Source organism: Dermacentor albipictus, chromosome 6, assembly GCF_038994185.2.
Source record: "Dermacentor albipictus isolate Rhodes 1998 colony chromosome 6, USDA_Dalb.pri_finalv2, whole genome shotgun sequence".
NCBI classification, from domain to species: domain Eukaryota; kingdom Metazoa; phylum Arthropoda; class Arachnida; order Ixodida; family Ixodidae; genus Dermacentor; species Dermacentor albipictus.
The window spans coordinates 86,438,053-86,464,748 of NC_091826.1; the positions used below are offsets into that span (position 1 = coordinate 86,438,053).

Here is a 26,696-nt window from a genome sequence, read left to right on the forward strand (position 1 = left end):
AATGTTTAAAGCAGGCATATTTCCCAGTTCTCTGAAAGTTGGCAAAATAACACCTGTTCACAAAAAAGGCAATCGTGAACTTCTGAATAACTACAGGCCTATTTGTATTCTTTCATTTTTCAGTAAAATCATTGAACGACTAGTTCATACACGTTTATCATCCTACCTAGCAAAATTTAATCTACTATCACCTAAACAGTATGGCTTTCGGCAGGGTTGCTCAACTGAGCTTGTGCTTCTAACCTTTGCCGACAAAGTCAAGAAGGCAATCGACCAAGGCCTGCTGGTTGGAAGTGTATTTATAGATTTAACAAAAGCCTTTGACACCATTAATCACAAAATTCTAATACATAAACTTGAATCTTACGGCATAACTGGCCCAGCACTTCAGCTTATTTCTAGCTACCTAACTAATCGTACTCAAGTTGTTCAGATTGACGGCAAACTCTCATCTGCTAAGAACATATATCAAGGCGTTCCTCAGGGCTCGATCCTTGGCCCGCTGCTGTTTCTGCTATTTATCAACGACCTACCTAATGTTCTAACCACTACAGACTGTATATTATATGCAGACGACACCACTATTTTTACTTGTGCTAACGATGTCGACGAGCTACAGCAAAATGTTAACGTTGATCTGCATAACATAACTTCCTGGTGTCAAAAGAACATGTTGTGCATCAATCCTCTAAAAAGGGTTTTTATGGTTTTTCATTCCTCCCCGACACTAATTTCGAACTCTATATCGGTGCGTCTTGAAAACAACTTAATACCAATATCTGTTAGTACTAAGTTTCTTGGCGTAGTTTTAGACAGGCATCTGAAATTCAATCTTCATGCGCAGTCACTTGTGCGTAAGATATCGTTTGGAATACGCGCCATAATCAAAACCCGCTCGTACTTTCAGCCACACATTATCCATTCCCTTTATCATGCACACATTCACAGCCATTTATCTTACTGCATATCAGCCTGGGGAAACACATACCTCGCTCACCTCAGCCAACTTCAACGCATGCAGAATCAGGCGATTCGCCTCATGACTTTCAGCCATTTCCTATCCAATGCAACGCCACTTTATTGCAGTTTAAACATTCATCCTCTTCATCAGCTCTTTCAGTTAAAGTTAACAATCGTGATCTATAAGTTATTTCGTAATATTGCACACATAGATGGCTTTGTTACTGAAACTTTTGTAAATACTAACACTACTAGGTTCTCTGAACTCGATAATCGTCTTTTGCCTAAAGTGCGCACAAACTATGGTAAGTTCACTACCACATTTGCGGGAATAAAACTATGGAATTCTATTCCACATACCATAAAATCATCCCCCACAGAGCACATATTCAAGAATCAGGTTAAGAAATACTTTATGCAGCAACTCTCTTCATCCTAACCACTGCCTTTGTGATTGTAATCATAATTGACTTAGCTATTGTACTACACGTTTATTACTCATATTTTCATTGTATTTTACATTTGCATTGCTTGTTCACTACAGAAGTCTTCTTCGCAATTTTTTGCCTTACAGTTTTGAGTTCTTCTTTTTTCGCGCTGTTTCTTATTTAGTCTGTAATGCCACCGTAACCAATGTTTGATCTGTATTGTCTTTTTTATTTTTTCATGTATGGGAGTCCCCCTGACAGTTTGTAACTTTGGGACTCCCTGTGTAGTGCTCATTTTGCATACAATTCTTGTAAATCTGACATCATTGATGAATAAACTTGAACTTGAACTTGAACTTGAACTTTCAATCTTTCCTGTCTTCTATTCACCTCTTCTCACTTCCACATTCCCTGGTGGAAGTTAGAAGAACCTGGTGCGGTCATCCAACCTTGGGTATCTTACATGAGGTTATTGTAGCTATGTACAACTGGCGTCAAGAGAGCTGTACTACCAGACCCTTCAGTAGACCTTCAGATGTAACGACTATCTGTTATTTATTTATTTCAGGAGTACTGCCGACCTCTCATATGGGGCCTTAGGCAGGAGGGGGTTATACCACAAAAACAGATTTGTAAACAAAGAAACAATTCTAAAGCGCAACAGAAAAATTTGCCAAAGCAAGTCCAATGCAGGTACTAGGGAGAACATGATTCATGTGCAAGTACAAGAAACTAAAATGCTGGAAACTTGAAGGCTAGAAATTATACAATTCAAAGGCAGAATAACGGCAACAGACATCTCTTGACAAACATGTCTGCAGCGAGTGAACATACCATAATCAGCGCAAGATAAACAGGTAATATAATGTGCCTTGCAAACACCGAAAGATACACATGATGCTAAGCAAATATTTTTAGCACACTGAAAAAGTACTAGAGCATAATATGTAAATTGAAACTTAGTGCACATGCGTTGAGCAAGGCCAGATAAGGAACCATGAAAACGAAGCAAAGTCAAGTGGATTGTTGCCGCAGCCCTGCTATGAACAGTAGTGCAGTTTACTGTATCAGCAGAAGGAGCATTCCATTCAGTAACGGTGTGCAGAAAAAAATAATTTTTAAAAGCTAGTGTCTTGCAAAAATACTCCATCAGTTTCTTTGGGTGCTCGGACCGCGTGGATCGCCGATTAACGGATTCTATGTACGTGTCCTTGTTTATGCGCAGCTTGTCATGATAAAGTAAAAACATGTATTACAAGCGATCATGCTGTCTTGTCTGCAATGTAGTAGGTTAGCGTCATGTAGAGGTGTGATGGGGGACGTAAAGGAACTGTAGCGATTGTAAAAAATCTAATTGCTTTCCTTTGAATCATTTCAAGCTTTTTCATGTTTTCTTAACTATGCAGACCCCAAACCACAGGAGGGCACTCAAGGATTGGACGGATGTAAGTTTTGTACACAGTTAGTCTTAATTTTAAGGTGGGTTTGCTTAGAGACCTTCTTAGAAATGCCAATTTCTGCATAGCTTTCTTTTCGATGTAGGAAACATGCTCGTTCCACCTAAAATCAGCGCTTAGTATATCGCCCAAATACTTGTATCAACGAAAGATAGTTTTTGGTCATTAATAGAATAATCGAATTTTAAGAGAGACCGTTTACGCATCATGCTCATAGCCAGTCTTCTTTTCGTTGACCTTCATTTGTCAGACTTCACACCAAGAAGTTAGTTTGATTAAAGCTGTTTTTAAGAGAGCGTGGTCTTGTGGACTGCATGTTTCCTGATAAAGGATGCAGTCGTCTGCAAATATTTAATAGTAACCGGAATATCAAGGGTGATGTCATTTATTAATAATAAGAACAGTGGCCCAAGCACTAAACCTTGAGGGATTCCTGACTTCGCTGGTCGTGAATCGGAGCACACATTGTCGATAGTGGCAGTCTGATTCTGATACAAGAAATAGGCCTCGATACATGAAATTAAGGTATCATTTTTCAGTACATGTTTGAGTTTTGCCAGAAGTTTGGGATGGGACACGCAATCAAATGCTTTTTCAAAGCCTAGCAGTATCATGTCAATTTGACCTTGTTTATCTAGGATAGCTGCAATATCATGAACAGTTTCCAGCAGTTCTGTGATAGCTGAGAGTCCCCTACGAAAGCCATGCCCAGGGTCATTGATTAGATTATGTTCCTCCAGAAAAAGTGACAGGTGCTTGAATATGATGTTTTCCAAAACTTTTTTGCATGAGCACAGCAGGGAAATCGGTCTGTAGGAAGAAATGAGGGTAGTGTTTGATGTTTTTGGTAAAGGAACAATTTTTGCAAATTTCCAATCGCTGGGAAGCTCGCGCTGAAAAAAATATATCTGAAAAATAATGCACAAAAACTTTGAGCACCAGTCAGCATACCTCACAAGAAATGCGTTGGGTATGCCATCTATATCAGACGAGTTTTTTGGATCGAGATTGAGTAACAGCAACAAGATTCGTTCCTGAGATGTTGAGATGTCACTTATTGCTGGAATATTATGAGCTATATTGGGGCATGGCCTCCTACCATCATCATCGGTAAACACTGAACAAAAGAATGCGATAAATGATTCCACAATTACTTATTTGTTCCTAACAATAGCAGCATTTATAAACATATTAAGGAAGCACTTCTAGGAGAAAAGTGTCGCCAGAATTTCGCTGGGGACGAAAGCAAAAGCTTCTAACGTTATACGTTATAACGTTACGTAACAAACGTAACATTATAACGTTATGTTCTAACGTTATAATGATAATCTTTCGCTTTTTTTGTACTGTCTTTCAACTCTGCACACAACACTGAGTTTATGCATGCACGACGGGGATGGCTTTTCATGATGTTGTTTTCTTAACTTTTTCACTTTTCTTCCCAAGCGAACCATTGGCATAGTAGTCCACGGGCGAACATTTCTTATTATCTTGACTTTTGTTGGTACAATGTCCTGAAGAGGAAGAAGAAGTGCCGAGCAGTGCAGACGTGGAAGCATCGGCTCCATTTTTTTTCCATGCTCAGCTCGCGAACTGTAAGAGTACAATGAAAAGAAGCATATCACTGGATCCACGAAGCCACGGCGAAGCGACTGACACCAAGATTCGAGGTGGGGCTCATATTTTCATTATTTTACGGGACCTTTTCTGCTCCTAGACGCCGACTTGAGATTAGCTGAGCTGAGCTTAGTGAGGAGTAGGGCCTTTGTTGGGCCTAGTAGGCCCACCTGACCACCTGCCTGCAGGCGTGGCGGATACAAGCATGGAAGATGAAGATTTTGCTGGAAATGAAGGAAACAACGCTCAGGGCGACTTCGGCTGGCAAGTAGTGGCTGGCCGAAGATCACGAGCTAGCACAAAGGCTGTGTATGAGAAGGGCACATTGCCACACAATCAGCAAGAGCATGACGTCAAGAAAACCGCCGTTGGTGGAATAGTTAAGAATCGGGTTATCGAAGCTTCGAGGATGTCTCAACTGCCTGAGGAGCACAGAAAGATCATTATACGGCCTTAAGGAGGGCTCAATTTGAACAAGGTGAGCACCACCACGAATGGTTCTGCAGTCATCGAGGCGTCCGGCATAATGGAAGAGGAGGCCTGTGAAGATGTCTGCCCAGATTGCACTCAAAATATCATCGTAGTCAGCGCACCTAAGCACGAACATGCTGCGAAGTACGTTAGAATTAAATCTTTCAAGATTATGGAAGCAGATTGCGAGGTAAATGCATACGAAGCGGCACCACATGCCTCATGCAAAGGCGTCATCCGAAGAGTGGACATCACAGACTCCCAAGCTATGATAACAAGAAATATCGTGCATGACTTGAACCCACTTGCGCTGGCTGCTAAGCGCATCAAGACGTCGGGATCGGTCATTGTACTTTTTGATATACTAAAGGTGCCCAATTTTTTCAGGTATAGATCCACACTAGTGAGATGCTACCTCTACACGAAGCAATTCGACGTCTGCTTCACCTGCGGAAGGGTCGGGCACCACTCTGATGTGTGTCCAGCACCTGAATTTGTTCAGTGCAGGGGATGTGGAACTCGCAACCCAGGAGATGAGCATGTGTGTGTACCTAGGTGTAAATTTTGTGAAGGCGATCACCCTACCGGCGACAAGTTTTGTAAGAAAAGATTTCAAATCCCTTACGTCGTACGACTCCGTCGAAGAGAGCGCAGCAGGACTTGGTCGTCAACAAGAGCGCAGTCGGAAGGGCAACAGCTGGCGCCCAACCATCTTCCCGAGGACAGGGAGCACTCACGCTCCAGGAGTTGCACCAGATCCAGGCGTCGTTCACTATCCAGGGAGAGAAGGCGCTTCAAGTCAAGGGAAGCACAGGTGCGCTTTGTGCAAAGGGACTCAATACCTGGCGAGAAGACGACGCCAGGAACCACCTGGGCTGACAAAGTAAAAGGTATGGTGAGGGTTGCTGGGGGCGCCTCGGCGGCTGTGGGTGATGACAATGATGCCAGAACAGAGCAATTAATTAAAGAAGGAGCTTCTTTAAGAAAAGCTAATGAAGAAGTGACCAGGTAGGTAGTAGAGCTTCGTAAAAAAAGCAGTCAAGCCCTGCTAGAGTAGAGATAGATAGACCTGTAAGCAAAAGCAACGATTCAGGGGAATCCTGCTCCCCTGCCCCTAAAATAAGAGCGGTGAGTTCCGAGGATGATTCAGTCTTCTCAGCCCTCAGAGAAATAAAAGAGGCAATGAAAGTGATAAGAGAGACAGTGCAAACGACCAACAATAAAGTGGACTTATTGTGGAAATGGAGGCTAACGGCGGAGAAAAGACTTAGGAAAATGGAGGCGCGAGGGGATGACGACGATAAGTATCTGCCATCGGAGGCGGATAGTGTAAAGTCCATTCCTGGATTGTCGGGGGCCATCACAAAGAGGAAAATAGCAGGTAATAGAAAGGCAGCCTCACCTAATAACAATGGACGGTAATCATGGATTTAACGTGTGGCAATGGAATTGTCGTGGGTTCCAACACAAAAAAGCAGCACTGCAACAGGTGATCAGGTCATCTGATGCCAAGCTAAAGGTAATTATGCTGCAGGAAACCTTAGCGGACGAAATTATGCTCACTGGGTACAAATTTATATGTAGAGACAAAAAAATGGGGAGGGGGTTGGCGAGCCTCATTGACAAAAAGTTGCCATACATTGAGCATGATATTCACCTTAGACATTCCAGGTTTGAATTTATTCTAGTTGAGATAATACTTAAAAGGAACAGAGGTAAGATGCAAAGCATTTTCTGCTTGAATATTTACAGCAGTCCTTACGACATGAGACAGAGGTTTAGAGCACTCTTCAACAAGGTGCTTTCGGTTGCCAAAAACTCCCCACTCATTATTGGAGGGGACTTTAATGCTCCCTATCACGCATGAAGATACACTTGGAACACAAAGAAGGGAGAGAAGCTATGGAGTCTTGCCATGGATCTGGGGTTATGCTTGATTACTGATCTGGCGTATCCCACCCTTTGTGGCACGTCCACAAGCAGGGACTCCACGCCAGATCTTACTTTTGTAAACAATTCAAGAGGAGCCAATGGGGAAAATTCAAACTTGGATCTCGGAAGCGATCGTTACATCATACACATAACCATACGCATACCGAGACAGGAAACTAGAATCTTCAAATTCACTGATTGGGATCAGTTCAGAAAAATCAGCGCGAACAGAAGGAAAGTGGGGCCTCTAGATGCCGAGCAGGAGCCCCTTCAGACGTGGGTCATCCAGCTCAGAGAGGACGTCGAGGAGGCCACTAAAGAAATCCGGAGAGAGTAAAATATTGAAGCTATGGACAGCAGGCTGGCGCATCTGATTGAGACCAAACAGGCTATATTACAGAGATGGAACATGCAGAGACTTAACAGAAGGCTAAGGAAATAAATAGCAAAATTAAACAGAGAAATTGATGATCATTTGAAGACCCTTGTCAAGCAACAGTGGGATGAGATCTGTAATTCGGCTGATGGTAGACTCAAACATGGTGGTAGCTGGAACCTCCTCAAGCACTTGCTCAAAGAGAATGAAACAAGGACAAGCAAGAGAACAGCTATAGCTAAGTTGGTTCATCAGGAAAGCCAAGATAAAACAGAGAGGGATATCATGGATAGCCTCGCAGCCAAATATCTCCAAAAACGAAGGAGACGAGAGCCCCGAATATACGGGAGGCATATGTGAAGGACTTGACTGGGACTTCACTGAGAGTGAAGTGAGGGCAGCTCTTCACACTCTTAATGGTAGATCGGCGGCTGGACCTGACGGAATAACTAACAAGATATTAAGAAATCTAGATGATGAATCAGTCTCTTAACTAACTGAACACTTCAATGAATGTTGGAGAAAAGGGGTATACTCAGAAGAATGGAGAGTGGCCAATACTATCCTCATACCAAACAACTCACTCTATACAACCTCCGTCCTATTTCCTTAACGTCATGTCTAGGCAAAGCTATGGAACATGTCATCCTAAATCAATTCACAAAATACGTTGATCAGAATGACATCCTCCCATACAACTTGATCGGCTTTCGTCCCGGGCTGTCAACTCGGGATGCTATGCTGCTGATCAAACATCAACTTATGCAGGCCAGCCCAGCACATACGAAAGCTCTTTTGGGATTGGATGTGGAAAAAGCTTTTGATTGTATAAAGCATAAGGCAATACTTGATGTTCTCTCGGAGGTGGGTTTAGGTAAGAGACTTTTTAACGTGATTAAGGACTTTCTTAGAAATAGAACTGCACAACTCATGCTGGGTGAGCTTAAATTAGAAGCGAAGAATTTAGGAAATAGGGGAACTCCACAAGGGGCTGTGCTCTCACCCATGCTATTCAATTTAGCAATGTCCAAGGTTGCAAGAAATCTGTAGAAAATTGAGGGTATACATTATGTGGTATATGCCGACGACATAACCATATGGAGTGCCAAAGGCAATATATTCTCTGTCTGTCCCCTGTAGGACACACAGAGACCAGGTTACAGGAAAGTTTGTATGTTGTAGAGATCACACTGAAAGACATGGGGCTGAAATGCTCGGCAGCCAAATCATAACTCTTAGTCATTAAGCATCGCAGAAAAGGTCGTAAACCAAGAGGTTACATTCCATAAAATGAGCCACGAGTGCTTATACACTCGTGAAGGATCCGCAATCAGGCTAGTTAAAAAAATCAAGGTTCGTGGATATCACATCCACGAACCTTGATATAGAGACGGAAGCAATACTAACTATAAAACAATAAACATATCTTGAATAAAACAGATGAAGTCATTAGGTTACTAAGGAGAATTACCAATAGACACAGAGGCTTAGGAGAAGACAGCGCTTTGAGGCTAATACACGCCTTTGCTCTCTGTCACTTCACTTATGTGGCTGCATTATTCAAATGGAAGCAGGCAGAACTTAACAAACTTAATGCAGGAAGCTCGTTAAAGTAGCCCTAGGGATACCCAGTAACGCTGCAACCTACAAACTCATGAGTCTAGGGGTGCACAACACAATGGAAGAAATCGTGGAGGCCAAACAGCGAGCGCAATACGAAAGATTAACAAAGTCACGAGCTGGCAGGAACATATTACAGGCAACAGGTGCAGAACTGAATACATCCAGGAGCCCAATAGAGGCTGAAGTATAATTAAGGACTGAAGTTAGGAACAAGATCAGAACCAACCCTCTCCCCAGAAACATGCATCCAGAATATAATGTCGAAAGGAGAAAGGCAAGAGCTAAAGCACTCTTGCAGGAAATAGAGCAGCAGAACCAACTAGAAGCTGTAGTTAATGCTGACTGGGTGAAAGGTAAAGAAGCATATACGGCCATTGTATCAAATTATCAAGGGAAGGTGCAAGATGCTCTCACTATTTTTACCAAGGACCCCATGGTGGCAGAACAAGCGGCAATTGCTCTAGCCATGAGGAGTAATGAGTGGACCTGCATTTACAGTGATTCGAAATATGCTGTAAAGTGTTTTGATAAAGGCTACGTAGCTGGAGTTGCAGCTAAACTTTTTGAAAACATTGGGATTATGAGAAATGAAATCCGATGGTTTCCTGCGCATATGGCGAAAGTGGACGAGACTCGGGTAAACCTCAATGAGGTTGCTCATGACGCACGAGGAGTTGCTAACCGTGACAGTCACAACCGAGCCGTTCACCATCAGGCCAGGGAATCTAGATATCATTTAATAACATATAATGACATTACCAAACATTACTATTTAGGGCGCAGACAATTCCCATTGCCACATTCAAAACTGAACAGGTCTCAAGCAGTCTCACTGCGCTTATTGCAAACAGGTACATATCCCACACTGTACACCATTAATAAAATATATCCAGAGAGGGAGATTAAGATAGACTGCAACGATTGTAATGGCATCATTGGAATCAGACATATGCTGGCGAAGTGTCCCGCAACTCTACCCAACCTCGTTGAAGAATGGACACAGTGGGAGAAAAGAATTAAAAACCCTTTGTTTCAAGACCAACTAAAGGCCGTCCAGAGGGCCCATGATGTCGCTGAAAGGCTTGGCCTGACATTGCCAACATGGGAGCGGCCCGGCTTGGCTTGAGAAGTCGAGCCTCCGGACCTCATTACAATAAAAGTTTTCACACACACACAGAAAGTCCTGAACGCATCGCAGTACAAGGCTCTTGAAAAAATACCAAAGGGTGTCAACAGTACAAGTGCTAAACTCAGAAAGCGTGGTAAATAGAGAAAAATGTTAGTCAAATGTATCTACTATTTCTAAATCATTGGCACGCAAGAAGACCAAGACCGCTCGCTCTTTCCGCTTTGTTTTTGTCACTTCGTTCAGTTTAACGCCCGTGTGCACCAATTTGTGGTCTGATATTCCATCAACCACGTTGATACCCAACACATGATGTAACATGCCTCTGTTAACAAACTAAAGAAAAGATACAGGGTTCAGGCAGTAGCGTTCTGGATGCGGGTGGGTAACTTAACCACTTGGGTTAAATCATGATAAAGGATTATATCAACTAAGCTTTTAGCTGCATTTGTAGACGGCACAGGGAAATTCGTATCCCATGTGACTAAAGGGACATCAAAATCACCACCAAGTATTATGTTGCTGAAGTAGCCATGGACGGTGCAAAGAAATTAATTAAGCTTATCAAAGAATGTTTCATCTGTGCCTGCGGGTGGTAAAACTGCCGACTATGAACTTCAAACCACCTGAGTCTACCCTCACGATAACACATTCGAGATCTGGTATATCGGCCAGTATTTCAACTTTTAAGGTTTCCTTAAAATATATTGCTATTCCGCCGCCTCAAGATCTTCTGTCCTTGCGGATGACCCGGTATCTCTGGGGCGTGATTTCGTCATCGCCAATCTCGGTGTGAAGCCAGGTTTCAGTAATTATCAATAGTTGAGGCTGATAAGTTAATGTGACACTGTATAAATCATCACTTTTTGCTAGAATGCTACGAGCATTAATATTTTAGCATCAGAACTGTTTGCCATTGTTATCGTTGCATTTATTAGGAATTCCTCTGGTCGCCGGTGTGTGAGCACCGGCCATTTTTCACTGAACTTCATCTAATGTTAGTAATCGATTGTCAATCTTAATTTTATCATGTACGAGCTTCACCTTTGTACCACATTTCCTAATTTCTGAGGTACTATTCCAGAGCAGTTTCCTCACTTGCCTAGTGGTTGCAAAAAAATCCTCAGAGATAGGGATTCCCTTCCCTTTCATTTTGTAGCCATTTTTAGTGCGTTAACTTTTTCCCTGTGATCATAAAATTTCACAATCACTGGTTGCCCTTTACTGTGCTGCTTTCATCCTAGCCTATTAAGCTGTTCGACTGAGTTAACGTTCACGTCTAGAGTATGCTTGAACACATTATCAACTACGCTATCCATGAGGTCATCGGAGGCGTCGTGTTTCTTTTCCGGTATGCCGAACACAATAAGGTTATTACGTCTACTTTGGTACTCCAAATCAACGAGCTTACTTTCCAAGTTATGGTCGTTTCAAGATTAGCAAATTTATTGCTGAAGTCTTTAATCTTCACAGAAGTTTCCTAGACAGTTTTTAATTGCGACTCAATGTCATCAAGCCTTTTTTGGATTTTGTAACGTAGATTGAAGATTGAGTCTTACGAAAAAGACGCTTCTCTTTAATGGTGGGCCAGAAGAAGAATGTGCAGCCCACACGCTTCATCGTCTTTGATGGCGCCGACCTTTGCATGCACCGTCCCGTGGTGCGAGAGCCCCACATCATTGTGTCAACTGCCCCCTATGCGAAAAGCAACCGTCTTGGTCGCGTGAAAAAGTGCTTTCGGCAGCAAGAAATGGAGCTCCTCAGGTAGATCTTGGCGTTCACGTACGCGCATAGTAGGGTTTCATGCACACTACATCAACAACTTCAGCACGAGGACGACGACGAAGCGAACCAAGGTCAGAACTGCGCGTCACGACTTCCTAGGTCACATCACTGAGGCGACGTGTAACCTTGTAGCGACCAAAATACCGGCGGAGCAACTTTTCTGAGAATCCATGGCAACGGTTGGGGGTCCAGACCCACACGAATGCGCCGGTATTGTAATGGGCTTCGCGTTGACCCTGGTTGTATCGAAGAGTTTCGGTATGCTGTTGGCTCCGGATACGATGCAGAGCAAGCTGGCGTGCTTCTTCGGCTCTTTGTACGAACTCTTCCACGTGTTCACTGGTCGGGCTATCATCAACCAGAGGTAGCACGGCATCAAGTGTTGATGTGACGTGGCGCCTGTATACAAGTTCGAACGGCGTAAACTGTGTAGTCTCCGTTAAAGCAGTGTTACACGCGAAGGTCACATAGGGTATAATCCCCGCAGGGGCGTCGTTGCAACACCACCTACCTGAGCACACGAGGGTTCAACCCTCCCGCATCTAATCGTGCACGGCTTAGCCATGTCCGGGGAAACGGGGATCCTAGGGGTTGAGCCGATGCCGGGTGTTTGGACCTTTACAACCCCTCGGTGGAAGCAACACACACCTTTGGCCTCGGCGTGATGTAGATGGCACCCCCGGACTGACCCACCCGGGGGAAATTGGTAGTTGCCTTTTTCTGTCTCTCTCTCCCTCCAATCTTCGTCTTTTTCTCACATTCCATCTTTCCTGTCTTCTCCTGGCTTCCCTTCACTTCCAATTTTCCAAGCAGCAAGGGTTATTCCACTCCAACCAGCATTTTCTCTTAGTCGTGTACCCCTTTTTAACCTGTAAACAGTCTTTGGGGTTTTAGATGATGTTACTATCGAGGAAATAATTTGGCCAGGCAATATCTAGTAGAGCCTTGCCTTCGAGGCTCAAGCCGCAGTGACATAAGTATTTGAAGCACATGCCTCTCAGCCCTTAATTTCATGAGCCCTGTGGAGGCAGTATTGCTTGTATACAGCTTATTATATCACTTCGTCATACTAAAACATTTATGTTCCTTTTGTATCACGAGTCATTGTCATTATTCCTAGGCTTATATATCTTGCGTAGCTTACAGCGACCAGTTTTTAGGCCTCCTTACAGCGACATTACGTCTACATTTGCAACTCATTGAGTATTTCATACATAATACCTAGAAAATTCATTACCATATACCATGGCACTCTGTGGCCATAGCTGGCCCTTGCACCATTGAACACCACACATCATAAAGGATAATTGGTGGGTGTGCCGCAAAAGGATACAAAATCCTAGAGAAAATAAAATAAGCTCTAGCTGCTTCACACCCACACGGCACATTCACATTGCCCTGCAAAAAAGATCTTTAAAAATTTTTAAAAACGCAATCCGTTTTGCCAAATTTCCCTTGCAAGCACAACTCAACATTGTTGTACTTGCAGCAAAAAAAAAACTTTTTTTAACTGCACTAAGTTCAGATGTTCAAGTTTGAGCAATAGAAATAATTTGACAGGTTCCCTAAACATTCCTGGTCGATGGGATCTTGTCAGCGAGCACTTAGAAACAAATTATCTTGTGGCACGGTACACACACTACAACGTGTTGTCTTGTCTCACCCACAGTCATTCTCCATACACGTCCAGAGAAGAAAAAAAGAAAGAAAAGTGAAATGGTAGCGCCCACTCTTTCTACAATGTCTGTAACATAGCGAGTGCGAAAATATGCCATGGAAGCTACCCCGAAGCATTGGACAGCCTAGTTTGCACCACATGGTGCCGAGAAAGAACAAAGCTGTGTGGCTTCAGATGAAGCTGCAAATTTTACAGGACTGAAAGAATTATGTTCTGGTACAAAGATATAGAGGATTGTGAGAACAGGCAGCACTATGATCATGAATGCTGGAACCAATGGCCATGCTCATCAACGGAAAAAAAGGGTTAGGGACCCTTTTCAACCATAAGCGACTGTTTCAGAAGGGCGGGCTTTGTGCACTAGGGTGAAATCCCCCACGATAGTGACAGAAGACAGCAGCAGCAGTAAAGACGAGATTCACAATGGGACGTGTTTGACGCTTATCCCAGTGTTTACACAAAATGCACTGACGTCGATTGAGTCGCTCATTGATTTCGTGCACTTTAAGGGATTCACTGCCAATGTTCTTGCACCACGCGAGATGCACACTGCAGTTGTAAACTTAAAGTGCCGCAAATGCGATTGCCCATTTCTGACTATTTCAGTGCACCTAACCCTTGACACGCTGTTTGAAGCTTTAAATGAATGTTGAATTTTTCACAGCCTAATTTCTATGTTTATCTTTTGGTGTAAGTGACAGATTTCACTTCAGAGCCACAAGCGTACATTTGGCAACTTCTTTTTATTTTATGGCAGTCAAGATATGGCTATGAACGCTTATAACGATTGAATTATTCATTCCTTCTGATATCGCTATAAGCCACGGGCACCGTATGCCATCAGTCATGTAGCGAGTCATGCAAAGCCACGGTCAGGTTAGAGGAGGAGACACACTTGCCCCCTGTAACATGCGCTTGTCGAAATGACCGGGCGCTCACTCTCCCTCGCACTGGAGGAGCTGTTGCAGGAGTGTAAACATGGCTCACAATATGTATTTCCAGCTCTAAAAGTTGCTTCTGGCACATTTAACAAACAGAAGCACAGCCTCAGAGATTCGCTATTTTTATTCTGAGCTGCTAGCCAGCTTGTGGCCGCCGCAAGTTCTTTACTAACATCACATATGGTGTTGCACTGTTTACTGAATACCACGCACCTACGCATCTTCGCGAAACCTGATCATCCCATTTTCATGATTGCGTTTCTTCCACTCGAACTCCTGTCGAACAGCAGGATACATTCAAATGATGACTTCTGCCTTTTGTAGTTTTTAATAAATTTATTAGCCATGAAAGCTCCAAGTACATGCTTGGAAAGGCAGAAAATTTTGGCAAACCTAAGCTTTGGTGCGTAATTACTTCACTAAGTAAAAAAGAATGATTTTCGTTTTCAATGGAACCGAGATCGGGAGACCAAAATAGTTGGTTACATCAGAATTTTGGTGAATCATTGTTCATGATATTTAGCTTTGACTTCATTTTTCAAGTGTTTTAAAAAAACAGCAAAAGCTTTCGCAGTTCACCAGGAGAAATGCTGGTGCAACTGAAGACATCCGAATTAATCCGCTGCATAAAAAACCCCAGTTGTACAGACACACATAATCCTAGGCAAACACATGAACCTGCTCGCCTATGCACAATAGCTTTCAGTCAGTAAATAAGATTGTGCCTTAGACTGCCTGTAAGTATACTGTCTTAATCTCGACAAAGCGGTTTATCATTTGGCAAGTCTCACCGTGTTTCGATTCCTTTTGAACTGATGTGCAGTGCTCTAGTATTTATTTCACTTATCTCCTTCACTGAGCACTGAATTGTACTATGAGCGTCGGCACGCATGCTGTTTCTTTTTTCGATTACTGTCATTGTCATGGTGCACCATATGTACCAACTTTTCCTTCTTTTTTTTGCCATTTAAAAGCTTCAGTTGAGCTGTAATGCAGTTGATAAGTGCATTAGTTGTGATTAATAATATAACTAAGCTGTGTTGCCAACTAGACTCCATTACACCTTTATTTGTTAATTTGATTAGAAATTTAAAACATATGGTATACAATATTTGGAGGTGATCTTTATACATGGTTTCTTTTAGATCTGATTCAAGAACGTTCTATTTAGAACACAAGCAATTGGAAACTAAGTGTTATACAAGTGACTGATGTGATTACTTTTTTTTACCTTTTGTCACAGCAAGGCGTCATCACCGCCTTACAACTGCCAAGAACCAGGAGTTGCAGCAGAAGCGCCTCATTTGTTGCGATTGATTCGACTTTTTAACCACCCAACAGTTAGGCAATTTTTGTATTTCATAAGGAAGATTAAAGTATGGCAAACTGGACATGGACGAAGAAAAGCCGCATAAGTACATCTGCGTATGTGTGTAGATGCCTTTCTGTTTGTGTTCAGTTTGCACTCCTTTATTCTTGCTTTTGACAAAGGCTGTGATATTAGAATTGTATCTTATTAATGCCACACTTGGGAGTTTACTGTTGCTAACAGCTCTGTTTCACTCTTTACCTACCAATGCATGTGTCACTGCAACATGGAAAATATTATATTTGAACTGCTGCTATATACTACATTTTTAAAATTTGGGAAATTTGTTTTTGTTAGTGGCTGTCACTTTGTGAATGTTTGTGCACCTGTGTGTCGGATGCTTTCAGTAATTTTGATTGGATGCACGATATGATGTCATCTTCTTTATTTTTAGTCTCATGATTTACTTGCCTGTGTTTTCTAGCACTAGTACACATTTTTGCAGTGTATCTTATGATTTCAAGATTGTTTTGGTTTTCCTGTGCCTAGGCATACCTTTACAATAATTGAGTATTTTAATTGGTAATTTCACTGACGCTGTGTGTTTCACAGTGCTATATAAACGACTCTTTATTGAATGTGCATTGTTTATTTTGGTTGATATTTTAATGCTTGCAATAATGGCATCTAATCTTTTGGTATTAATATATTTTTTGGTATGATGCTCCGAGAAAAGTTTACTGATTGCACTTGAAAATTGTTTCTTTATTGCCATATAGTGCAGTTTTAAGATATTCTTGAGTAATTGCAATTTTCAGCTGATTGTTTGATCCATGTTCTTATCTTAAACCTCTGTTGGTTCAGCTACAGTATCGGCAGTCCTGCAGCCACCAGTGGGCCATGTTTCTCCAGGTATGCATATATGTATGAATTTGTATTTTGTCTGAGCTGTACAATGATATACAGTTAAACCTCAGCATAACGAGCTTCAATGTAAAGAAATCCTCAATGTAAGAAAGTATGTACCTTTTAATAATTTCTTGCTTAGAGAACACCACGTATCCCAATGCTCAATATAACAAAGGGCTTTGCATAAGATTTTAATATAACGAAATATCACTGCCACCGTAAAGGAATATCGAACCAATTAATGGAAACTCCCACAGACACAGATGTTCTTCGCATAGCTGAATTACGTTTCTAGCACACTGCGCTAGAAACCGCGGCTGCCAAAGCACAGCAGCGTAACAGGAAGACCTTCTTGCCATCGTGGCCGATATAAATTACAAATGCAATAAGATCCTTTCACAAGCCGTTTGTTGTTAGGCGGTGTGCAAGGATTACGACAAAGATAGTGGCTTGATGGACATTACTTTCCCACGCAGGGTGAGGGAGAGTGCACCGTAATGTCATCAAGCGCGCATAGCTAGGTCGGGCAGGGTGGAGGCTGATGGACGCGTGTCTTCTGCCTTAAGCCAGCTGAGTGCATAAGCAGACCAGGCCCCCTGTATTGGAGGTAAACCACGTCATGTTCAAAGGTTTTACCATCCGAGATCACCGTGGCCTCATGTTTGGTGTCTTCCAACGTGTTTATGCTGGAGGTTGCGTAATCTCGAGTTTTGGAGGCATGATACAGCCACATGTATTTGAACCGTTAGCTGAGTTTCCCCTCTGTCTGCCCTGTTCATAATAGCGTTGTCCCACTGTGGACGACACTATCAGCCTCAGCCGCTGAGTGCATGCGAAAGCTTCGTAGGCTTCACTTCGTACTACCAATGTGAAGACATCGTTGACACAGCACTAAACAGTATCTGTGGTCACCGATGTTCAAATTCAGCAGAATATGTTTTTTTTCTCTTAATGAACTTTCTTCCCTCCAATTGCCTGAAATTCAAAAAATTTTACGTTGCCTTCTGCAAAACAAGATCCCTTTGGCAGCTATGCTTAAATGCTTAATAGGTCAAATGTAAATAAATATAACAAAAATTTTTTAAACATAGTCACGCACATATTTTGTTGAATTTGTTATACGGTGGAACCTTATTGATAATTTCTTCATTGTTGTGTTTTCCCGGCTCCCACATAGTGCTTTTGTGATACCGACGTAAATGTCATTCACTCTTATGTGTTATCAGGGTGTCTACCAACCGGGAAAACCGGAAATTCTCAGGGATTTTGAATAGTCTGGGAATACTCAGGGAAACCTCAGGGAACTTGTGCTTGTATCGGGGAAAATCGGGTGCAATTTTTTTTAAAGAGAACAAAAGTCGCGATATTGCTGACTCAAGTAGCAGAGAAGAATTGTGAAGAATCTTCTTTGACGACGTGTTGTAGGCTGGAAGAGTGGCCCGTGTACAGTCAACGACCGGCTTTCCGGACGCCCGATAATTCAGACAGCCTCGCGGCACCATCACCTACCCCATAGAGTCTGTGTTCACAAGAACATCTGAAATTCCGGACTCAAGAACCCTTCGCCGTCCGATTTTCCGGACTTTTTGCCGTCACCGCAGGTCCGAAATCGCATTAATCAAAGCTACCACCGCCGCCATTTTGATTAACTCGCCGCCTCGAACTGGCGCTCACGCACGCAGATTGGCTAGCAGCAGTAGCCAGCCACCACCGCGGCAACGCTAGGCCTAGCTGCTTCGACGTTCGCTACCAAGCTTCTTGCTGTTCGACGTCGTGTTTTTCATTGAAACAATTCGCCGCTGTCAGCAATGTCATCGACTCAGCCTTTGTCATCCTTGTAATTGTCTTCGAAGCTCGTAAAGCACAACGCGTTGCATAATGCCGGTTCCCGAAAGTCAGCTTCGCCTCATTCCAGCTTTGCTACGCGGCGAAGCATAACAAGAGTGGAAAGGGGACAATTGTCACGGACACGCGTGCACCCCTCATCTCCTGTCACAGTACGAGCACCAATACGCCTAATAAATATACTGGCAGGCATTCATAGCTTTTTTCGGATATGCCTGGGGCGATTTGAGTCCAAAAGGGCACCTCATTAGGTCTGACCATATTGAGGTGACAAGCTTCACACCGCAGGAAGAGAGATGCACTTCCGTTTTGTTTAATCTGCTTGTTCCCACGTCGTGCAATCGCCCGCACAGACACCGAAAGCGCGGGATCACGCTCTGTGATCCACTTGTGTCTGCCTCAGTATTCGTGTAGCACTGACTTACACAGCTAGTCGGGTGTCCTCGTACACAGTGCGCAAAATTGTGCACTGCGCGAAATGAGACAATCGCAACAGCTCGCGTGCGACACCGTCGGCGCAAGTGCGTAGCGAGCCAAAAAATAAAAAAAAATAAAGCGAGGAAAAAGAAAATGTAGGCGGGGCCCTTGTCGTATGTGTTACCCGATCCTCAAAGTCCAGTGGGGGAGAACGCAGGAAAAGAATTTCGCTTGCGGAGGTTAGATAGGGTGAGTGGAGAGAGTGTCTTTCTTGGCATTGGAGCTCACCTCCTGAAATCGTGGGTTGGCGGTGCTAAAATATTTCTACCTCGGCTATCAATGGGCCGATCTGAAAATTTTTTTGCGGCAGAACGCTGCCTAGAGGGCCCGTGACAACTTCCAGCGTATCAAACAAAAATTTGTTATGAGGCCTGGTGAGGGGCCCTTAAGTGCAGCAAAATACCCGCATTCATTTTTTTCGCACTGCCCTATTTTTCGGACGTTAACTGTAAACTGACCAGGAGGATGCTTCAAATGGCCTGTGGGGTGAATGCGCGTCAGAAGGAAGACGACAACAGAAAGGACCTACGCATTGAAGTATGAACGGGAAGAGAAGCGCCCCACTGCTTCTGTGAAGGAGCTTGAGCTCACACAACAAGATAGTGTGGGCTGATGCCGAGATGCAGGTGCCCCTCATGCAAAAAAAAATCAACTCATTAAAGCAGTGAAACGCAGCACTGAGGCATTGTGCGTGGACTGAGAGTATGTGAGAACAGTTGAGGTTTACTTAAAAGCTGTTGTGAGAGAGAATATTACTTGTGAGAAACTATGGCCTTATACGAATGAGCTTACTGTCAATTGATAGAAATAGCTCATATTGAAAATATTCGCTTCTACATGCATCTCTTTTCATTTGTATTTTAGAATGTTCAAGTCGATTCGCAATGGATTTTACCTTTTTTTTCGAAGGTATTTTATATGCTACGCATTTCACTAATCCCTCCTTCCTGTTAAAACTGGATTAAGCAATTTTTTTGTTTTTAAGATACTTATTGAAGAGTGACAGCATCGGGTGACATGGTCTCGGCCCGTCTTGAAATAAAACAATGTTCTCTGTCACTCAGGGAATTTTACGAAGCCACTCAGGGAAAACCTGGAAAAATCAGGGAAATTGGAAATGTCAGCTTGGTAGACACCTTCATTATACTGCGCCATTCTATAATGTTCCCGCATCTTACGTTGAACTTGAATGTGGCCACTATCTAAATATAACTGTACAGGGAGAAATTGGCTCTTACATGTTACGACAAGCTACCAATTTTAAGAGGCTATGACAGAGCATTTGCAGAGCATCTGAAAAAGTGTGCATCAATTAAAACCTACAGAAATCATGCACGGGGCTAGAGTTACCTTGGGGCCTGCAAAGGTCTTTTTTGCATTTCACGCCAGTTCTCGTTAGTCGGCTTCGGCGCAGTATAACCATATTGTGCTCTGAAGCATATTCAGAATACTGCAGTAGGGGCCATTGTCCCGGAACACAGTAGGTTTCCCTTAACTATACATGCGCATATGTGCCTTTCCTGGTCACAGTACGAGCACCCAACATCTAATAACTGCAGCAGCAGTCACTGTGACTGTTTCTCACGTTGTGCTGTGGTGAGTTGCACCTTTCCGCACGGTTACGTTTTCCCTATTGGTAAGTTTTTTTACGATCGTCAGTTTCAAAGCATATCAACAGGCTTCTACTGTATCGAGGTATTTAACTGTACATGCCGTACACATGCCATTGTACAAACAGCTTTTCTTTCCCAGAAAGGGTCTTCCAGAATGGCATTTATACCAGTCTCTGATAGTAAATTTCCTGAACACCAAAATCAATGGACGCATGTGTATTTATGTTCACAAACTTCAAGAGTTATGTATGCTTTGTTTACTTTGTATGTATCATACAATAATGCACCTCTTTTGGTAAAATTAATAGTGGGAGCACATAATTTCTATCAACCAAGTGGCCCAATTAGAATAGGAGTATACTAGACTCATATAATTACATTATTTTATGCAGTGCAATGCTTGTTGTGTATAGTTATTGTATGCTGAACTTCTCTGTCACTGTCACATGGACATACTGAAAGGACCCCTAAAACGGTTCAGACAAATTTTGTACATGCATGGGGCACAGCTTAAGTAGAACATTCGCACCACAATTTAAGTGAACCATTATGTATCAATGGAGCTACAAGCGATTACAAGTTACCCTCCTCCCTAGCTATGCTTTTCCTCCTGAACTCGTTCGCCGAGCGACCGGGGCTAAGCTCCGCCTTCACTGGTTCCGTTTCACGATGCGACGTCACATCGTCCACTTGCGGTTGTTTGGAGCCCGCACCCGCCCATGCGAAACGTCTCCGCTACCTTGGCCGTCAACCCCAAGCGAGAGCTATCGAAGCAGCGTGCATTGCGAGCATTCTGTCGTAGTGTCGAACGTGTCTGGTATTCCGGTAATCACACATTAGCAGAACGTTCCGACGGAACGGTGAAGGCGTAAACTCAAGATCATGAACGAACTTTAGCGTAGATATACGTGAGCTGCCTGACCGGTCTCCACGGTCCAGCCACACGTTGGCGCAGAGCTTAACCTGCCAAAGAAAGAGCAAATATTGTTCTAAAAAAGTGTAAAACATCTTAAACATTTACAAAAACAACCTGGTAATGATTACACTCCTGCGAAAAATTTACACCAGCTGCAAAGAAGAATATATTTTGTTACAGCTACTGTGTGTGGTTGAGTTCTGTGCCACCAGGTGGCTGCACTGTGAACCATTGACATTTGCGCTTCTGTTCATCCCCTGAAACGACACGCAAGGGGACACGGCCAGTCCCTGTCCCCTTGCGCTAGCGTTTACCATAATACCGGACTCGCGAAACGCTATTGATTTGTAATCTTCCGTTGTAGAGTGACGGTCGCAATCGCGCAAATCCTGGCTCCCATTGGATAGCGGCAGTCCGATGCGCTGCAGCCAGTCCGCTCATCCACTGACTTGAAGAAGGACACGATGTCACATCTTGACATATTGCCAGTCGATACGTTTGCAGTCCACAATGCAACAAAGTCAAATCATAGCGCTCGCGAAAAGACATACCGACACTGACTGCGGAGCTCTCGTCAAAGATGGAGCACGTTGTAACACAAGCAGACAACACTTGCTGTGTGCCGGAAGTGCTTAAGTGTTCTGAAAAATTGGGCTTCTGCATTCTCTTTGTTACTTTCTTTTTATATAAGCAAATTAACTAGCATTCCAACTATTACAAACATCATTTGTTTGCCATAAGGTTGGAAAAATTATTGATCTCGTGCCCTGGTCAGCCAATCGGATAGCTCGCCCCACTGACGTCATATGGGTGATTTCCGTCATATGGGTAGGGGCGGCTTAAAATTTCGCCAAGCAGTGTGCTGCGATCGGCAGTGATGTGCATCTTTAAAACCTTATGATAAGTTACACGCTTTACGCGGAGCACTCAGATATGCCAATTAATGATCAGAAGGACCTACTCTAACGACTCAGTACGTTGGTAAAAAATCATCAAAATCGTTTCAGGGTCCCTTTAACAAATATGGCTTCTCGCACACTAAGATTCTTGCATAGAAATGTAAAAATATTCACTTTGAATACTGAAAAAATACTATACTTCCTGTACGTAAAACCTGTACTTGAGTGCTCTTGGTGTGTCCGGAATCCCTGGTTGAAAATTGAGGTAGACCAGTATGAAACAATACAGAATAGGGCTCCGATGTTTACATTTGCTACTTACTCTACACATTTTATTGTGTCTAGTGCTAGAGAAAGCATTGACTTGGAGACACTGCATGAACAATAAAAGGAACTTCGATAAAAAGTTTTTCACGAAATATTTTATTCGAAGACTGGTATTAATCATAATGCATTTCATTCTTTTTGCCTTCCGTATATTGTGCAAGGTGGGAGTTTGTTTATCTGTTTATTTATTTTCCTGATTTCGGGTATAATTTATGGCTGTTCAACTACTTGCCATGGTGGCTTAGTGACTATGGTGTAGCGCTGCAAAGCACAAAGGTCACAGCATAAAATCCCAACTACAGTGGCTCTATTTCAATGAGGGTGAAATGCAAAAACGCCCAACTCCCGTGCATTGGGGGCATGTTAAAAATCTGCAGATAGTCAAAATTATTCCGACATCCTCAACTGTAGCATGCCTCTTGATGTAATTGTGGTTTCGGTGCATAAAACCCCATAATTCATTCAGCCATTCTTTCCTGGTTGCTCAATTATATTAGGCTACTAATGCTAGTCTTTCTTTGTGTCTCGATTCACCTGCTTGTCTTAGTTCCCCCCGCACTCTAATGCCGTAATAGTGCTGTGGTTACTCTGATAAATAAATGATGTATTGTTTTGTGTATTATGAGCAATTGTAAACTATAGCACACTCTTTGTTGTAATCTCCTCAGTGAATATCGCCGTTGAGTGCACTAAAGGAAGGTATTGCTTGTTCCCAGTTAAGCTAGCGGTTACCTTGAAATACGACATATCTGCTTTACGCATTTCCGAAGTGTGTATCATCTTGTTCTTCAATGTTTATTATTGATCTATGTACTTGCTTATTGATTAGTAGTGCCTTTTGTAGCTTAAAGGACCCTGAAGTTGTTTTGACGATATTGTACAAACGCTCTGAGTCGTTAGTGTAATTTATTCTGATCAATAATTTACACATCTAAATTCTCCACGTAAAGCGCGTAATTTACTATAAATTTTACAAATGTACATCGCTACCGATTGCTGCATGCCATTTGGCTGAGTTTTCAGCCGCCCCTGACCAGGTGACGCAAGTTGAGCACATTGCGCCAGTACAGCTAGCTATCTGATTGGCTGCACAGGCCACATCAATAATTTTAATGTAATATATTAAGGGCCACGTGTCGCAGAAATTGATTGTCGGTATCAGATGTCGTTTTGCAAAATATAATTCTTAAACACAACCATGCAGGCCCTCTGCGTGGTGCAGAAGCGTTACTGAACTATTTGAACTGCTAAAATAATACGCATCAGAAAAATTGTAAAGCATGACCTAAACACAACATACAGTCATGATAGCATTAGAGTTTAATTTCAATATACCAGGAAACACAATTTTATTATGCTGAAACAGGAATGATGTTTCTACCATTCATAGAGTGCCACTGCCCACCGTCTTGCGGATACACTCGCATCCGTAAGAAAGCTGCGCTTCCCGGAAATTAAGTGCGGTAACCACTCAATGATTTTTGAATGCCTTAGTGTTCCACTCTTAAAGGCGAAGCTTAAGCATCCTCCAAATTTTTACAACTCCATCACAAACAAATGCTTGTAATAGTTGTAATGTTAGTTCATTTGTTTCTATGGAAAAGAAAGTAACAGAAAGGGAATGCACAAGGACAATTTATCGCTACGCTCAAGACTTCCAGCACACAGCAAGTGTCATCTGCTTGCTTTAAAACATGCTTCGTGTCGACGAGAGCTCTGCAGTCAGTGTTGGTCTCGATCTTTCCTTTTGCGAGCAACATCGTTCACCCTTGTTACTTTGTGGGCTGCAAACGTAGCGACTCGCCGTATGTCAAGCTGCAACATTGCGTCCTTCTGCAAGGCAGCAGAAGAGCAGAGTAGCTGCAGCGCATCGCACTGTCTGTATCCTATCGGTGCCAGAATTTGCGCAGTTGCAGTCATCACTTTGCACCGAAGGATTACTTCTGCCATAGTGTTTTGCATATCCAAGATTCGGATAAACGCATGTGCAAGTGGTTTGGGCTTGCACATTTCAAGGAATGAGCATTAGCGCAAACACAAACGGTTCGCACAGTGAAGCCGCCTGGTTGCACAAAGCTCAAACAAACTCGCAACTAACATAGCAGTAACATAGTTTATTCTGCTTTGCTGCTGGTGTAAATTTTTTAGAGGAACGTAGTCATGACCACATCCTTTTTCTAAATGTTTTAAATGTTTTACACTTGGTTAAAGCAATATTAGCTCTTTGTTTCGCTGGTTAAGCTCTGCGCCACCAGTTGGCTCGACCATGCAGGCCACTCATGTATGTCTACGCTAAAGCTCTTTCATCATAGCAGTAGTAGTGTGAAGGGGCTTTATTTTACGACTCCACTCATCCATTCAAACTCCAGGTAGGCTGTGGTTACCGAAATACCAGACGCATTTCCTGCTGCGACAGAATGTTTGTAAAGCACACTGCTTCGATAGCTCTCTCTTGAGATCGGCTATAGGGCAGTGGGTGAAGAGCTTGCAGACGCTTTGTGCGCTGGCTCCAAGAAAAGCGTAAGTAGACAGCATGAACTCCCATCATGACACAGAGCAAGTGAAAGTGGAGCTTTGCCCCGATCGGCAAACAACTTGAGGAGAACATGCATAGCTATGAGGGAGGGTAAATTCTAATTGTCTCTAGCTCTCTTAATATGACACGTTTCACACAAACTGTGATGCATGAATGATTTAGTACTGTAGCTGTACCATGCACCTCTGCACAATTTATTCGAGCTGTAACTTAGGAAACAATGACATATTCAACAACTCGTACTGTTCTAAAAGGGTTCTTTGATTTGGCATAAGGCAATTTTGTTTCTCGGTGCAGGATCAAGGGACTCTACCACTCTGACATCTACCGAAGATGGCAGGTCACAACAGGGACTCCACTGTCGCTATCCTTTCTGTTACTACGAAGCAGAAACGCTGTTTGATCTGGAAAAACACGTCAAGATCCACAAAGACGAGCGTACATTTCAATGTGATTTCTGCCCTCGGAGCTTCTCGCGAAAGGACAGACTCGCACAACACCTAAGCACCCACACAGGCAACCGTCCCTTTGCGTGCCGTTTCTGTCGTAAAACATTTATACGTGGTGACACACTCAAGGTACACATGCGCATCCACACAGGGGAGCGCCCATTTCAATGCCATTTTTGCCCTCAGACCTTTACATTGAAAAGCTGCCTGAAGGAACACCTACGTATCCACACAGGGGAGCGCCCATACCACTGCAATATCTGCTGCATGTCCTTTGTGCAGTCTGGTCACTTGAACACTCATATGAAAAGACAGCACCCAGACGCCACTTAGTAGGTCACTTGCAGGGTTAGTTTGCTCTATGTATTAAGGGCCGTCTGAGTTGCAAATTCAAATCTGTTTATTCGGGTGAATGACTGTCTTGTGCATCAGGAAGCACAAGAGTTGCAATATGTTCGTATATGTTGAGGAGCCAAGTAACATAGCAGGATGTTTGACCATCACTGAACAACTGGCAGGGACATGTGTTGGAGTAACATTGCTTAGATTACAACTGTGTTCATGTGATATCGCTTCATGTGAAGCCACAATAATTAGCACTAGATCATATCTGAACTGTTTGTGGAAAACACTCATGTTTTGCAATAAAATGGTGATGATCAATTTTGACTGAAGACCTTTTATTGGGACTTACTGGTATCCTCGAATTGTACTGCAACTTAAACAAGCATCATTTTGATTGAAATGGCCCTTCTTCATATTTTGGCATTGCCAACAGACAAGTATGGTACATAGGTTACACAATGGTAATCGTCTCAGTAAAATAAGAAACCATTAAGCACAAGAATAGCTGGAAAGCAGCGGGTGCTTTGAATATGCAGGGTAGAAGTTTGAGTGACTTCTTTTTAGCGGCCACAACTTGAAACTAAGTGACACATGGTACAATTTTGGCTGTGACACGGCATCCTATACACGGGAACGGCAAGTGGAGCCGAGGCGTTTTGCCGTGCCGTAGCGCCAAA

The 26,696-nt window shown here is 43.0% G+C and overlaps 1 protein-coding gene across 1 annotated transcript in view; it reads left to right on the plus strand.

Moving 5' to 3' along the window:
- Window positions 1-26,343, plus strand: part of LOC139047055 (zinc finger protein 26-like) — a 130,569-nt gene extending 104,226 nt beyond the window's left edge. Inside the window, exons 11-14 of the mRNA XM_070521006.1 lie at window positions 2,795-2,833; window positions 4,368-4,515; window positions 16,568-16,615; window positions 25,523-26,343. Coding sequence (XP_070377107.1) covers window positions 2,795-2,833; window positions 4,368-4,515; window positions 16,568-16,615; window positions 25,523-26,007 — 720 coding nt within the window. The 3' untranslated portion in view covers window positions 26,008-26,343. The remainder of the gene's footprint in view (window positions 1-2,794; window positions 2,834-4,367; window positions 4,516-16,567; window positions 16,616-25,522) is intronic.
- Window positions 26,344-26,696: the final 353 nt, after the last annotated feature.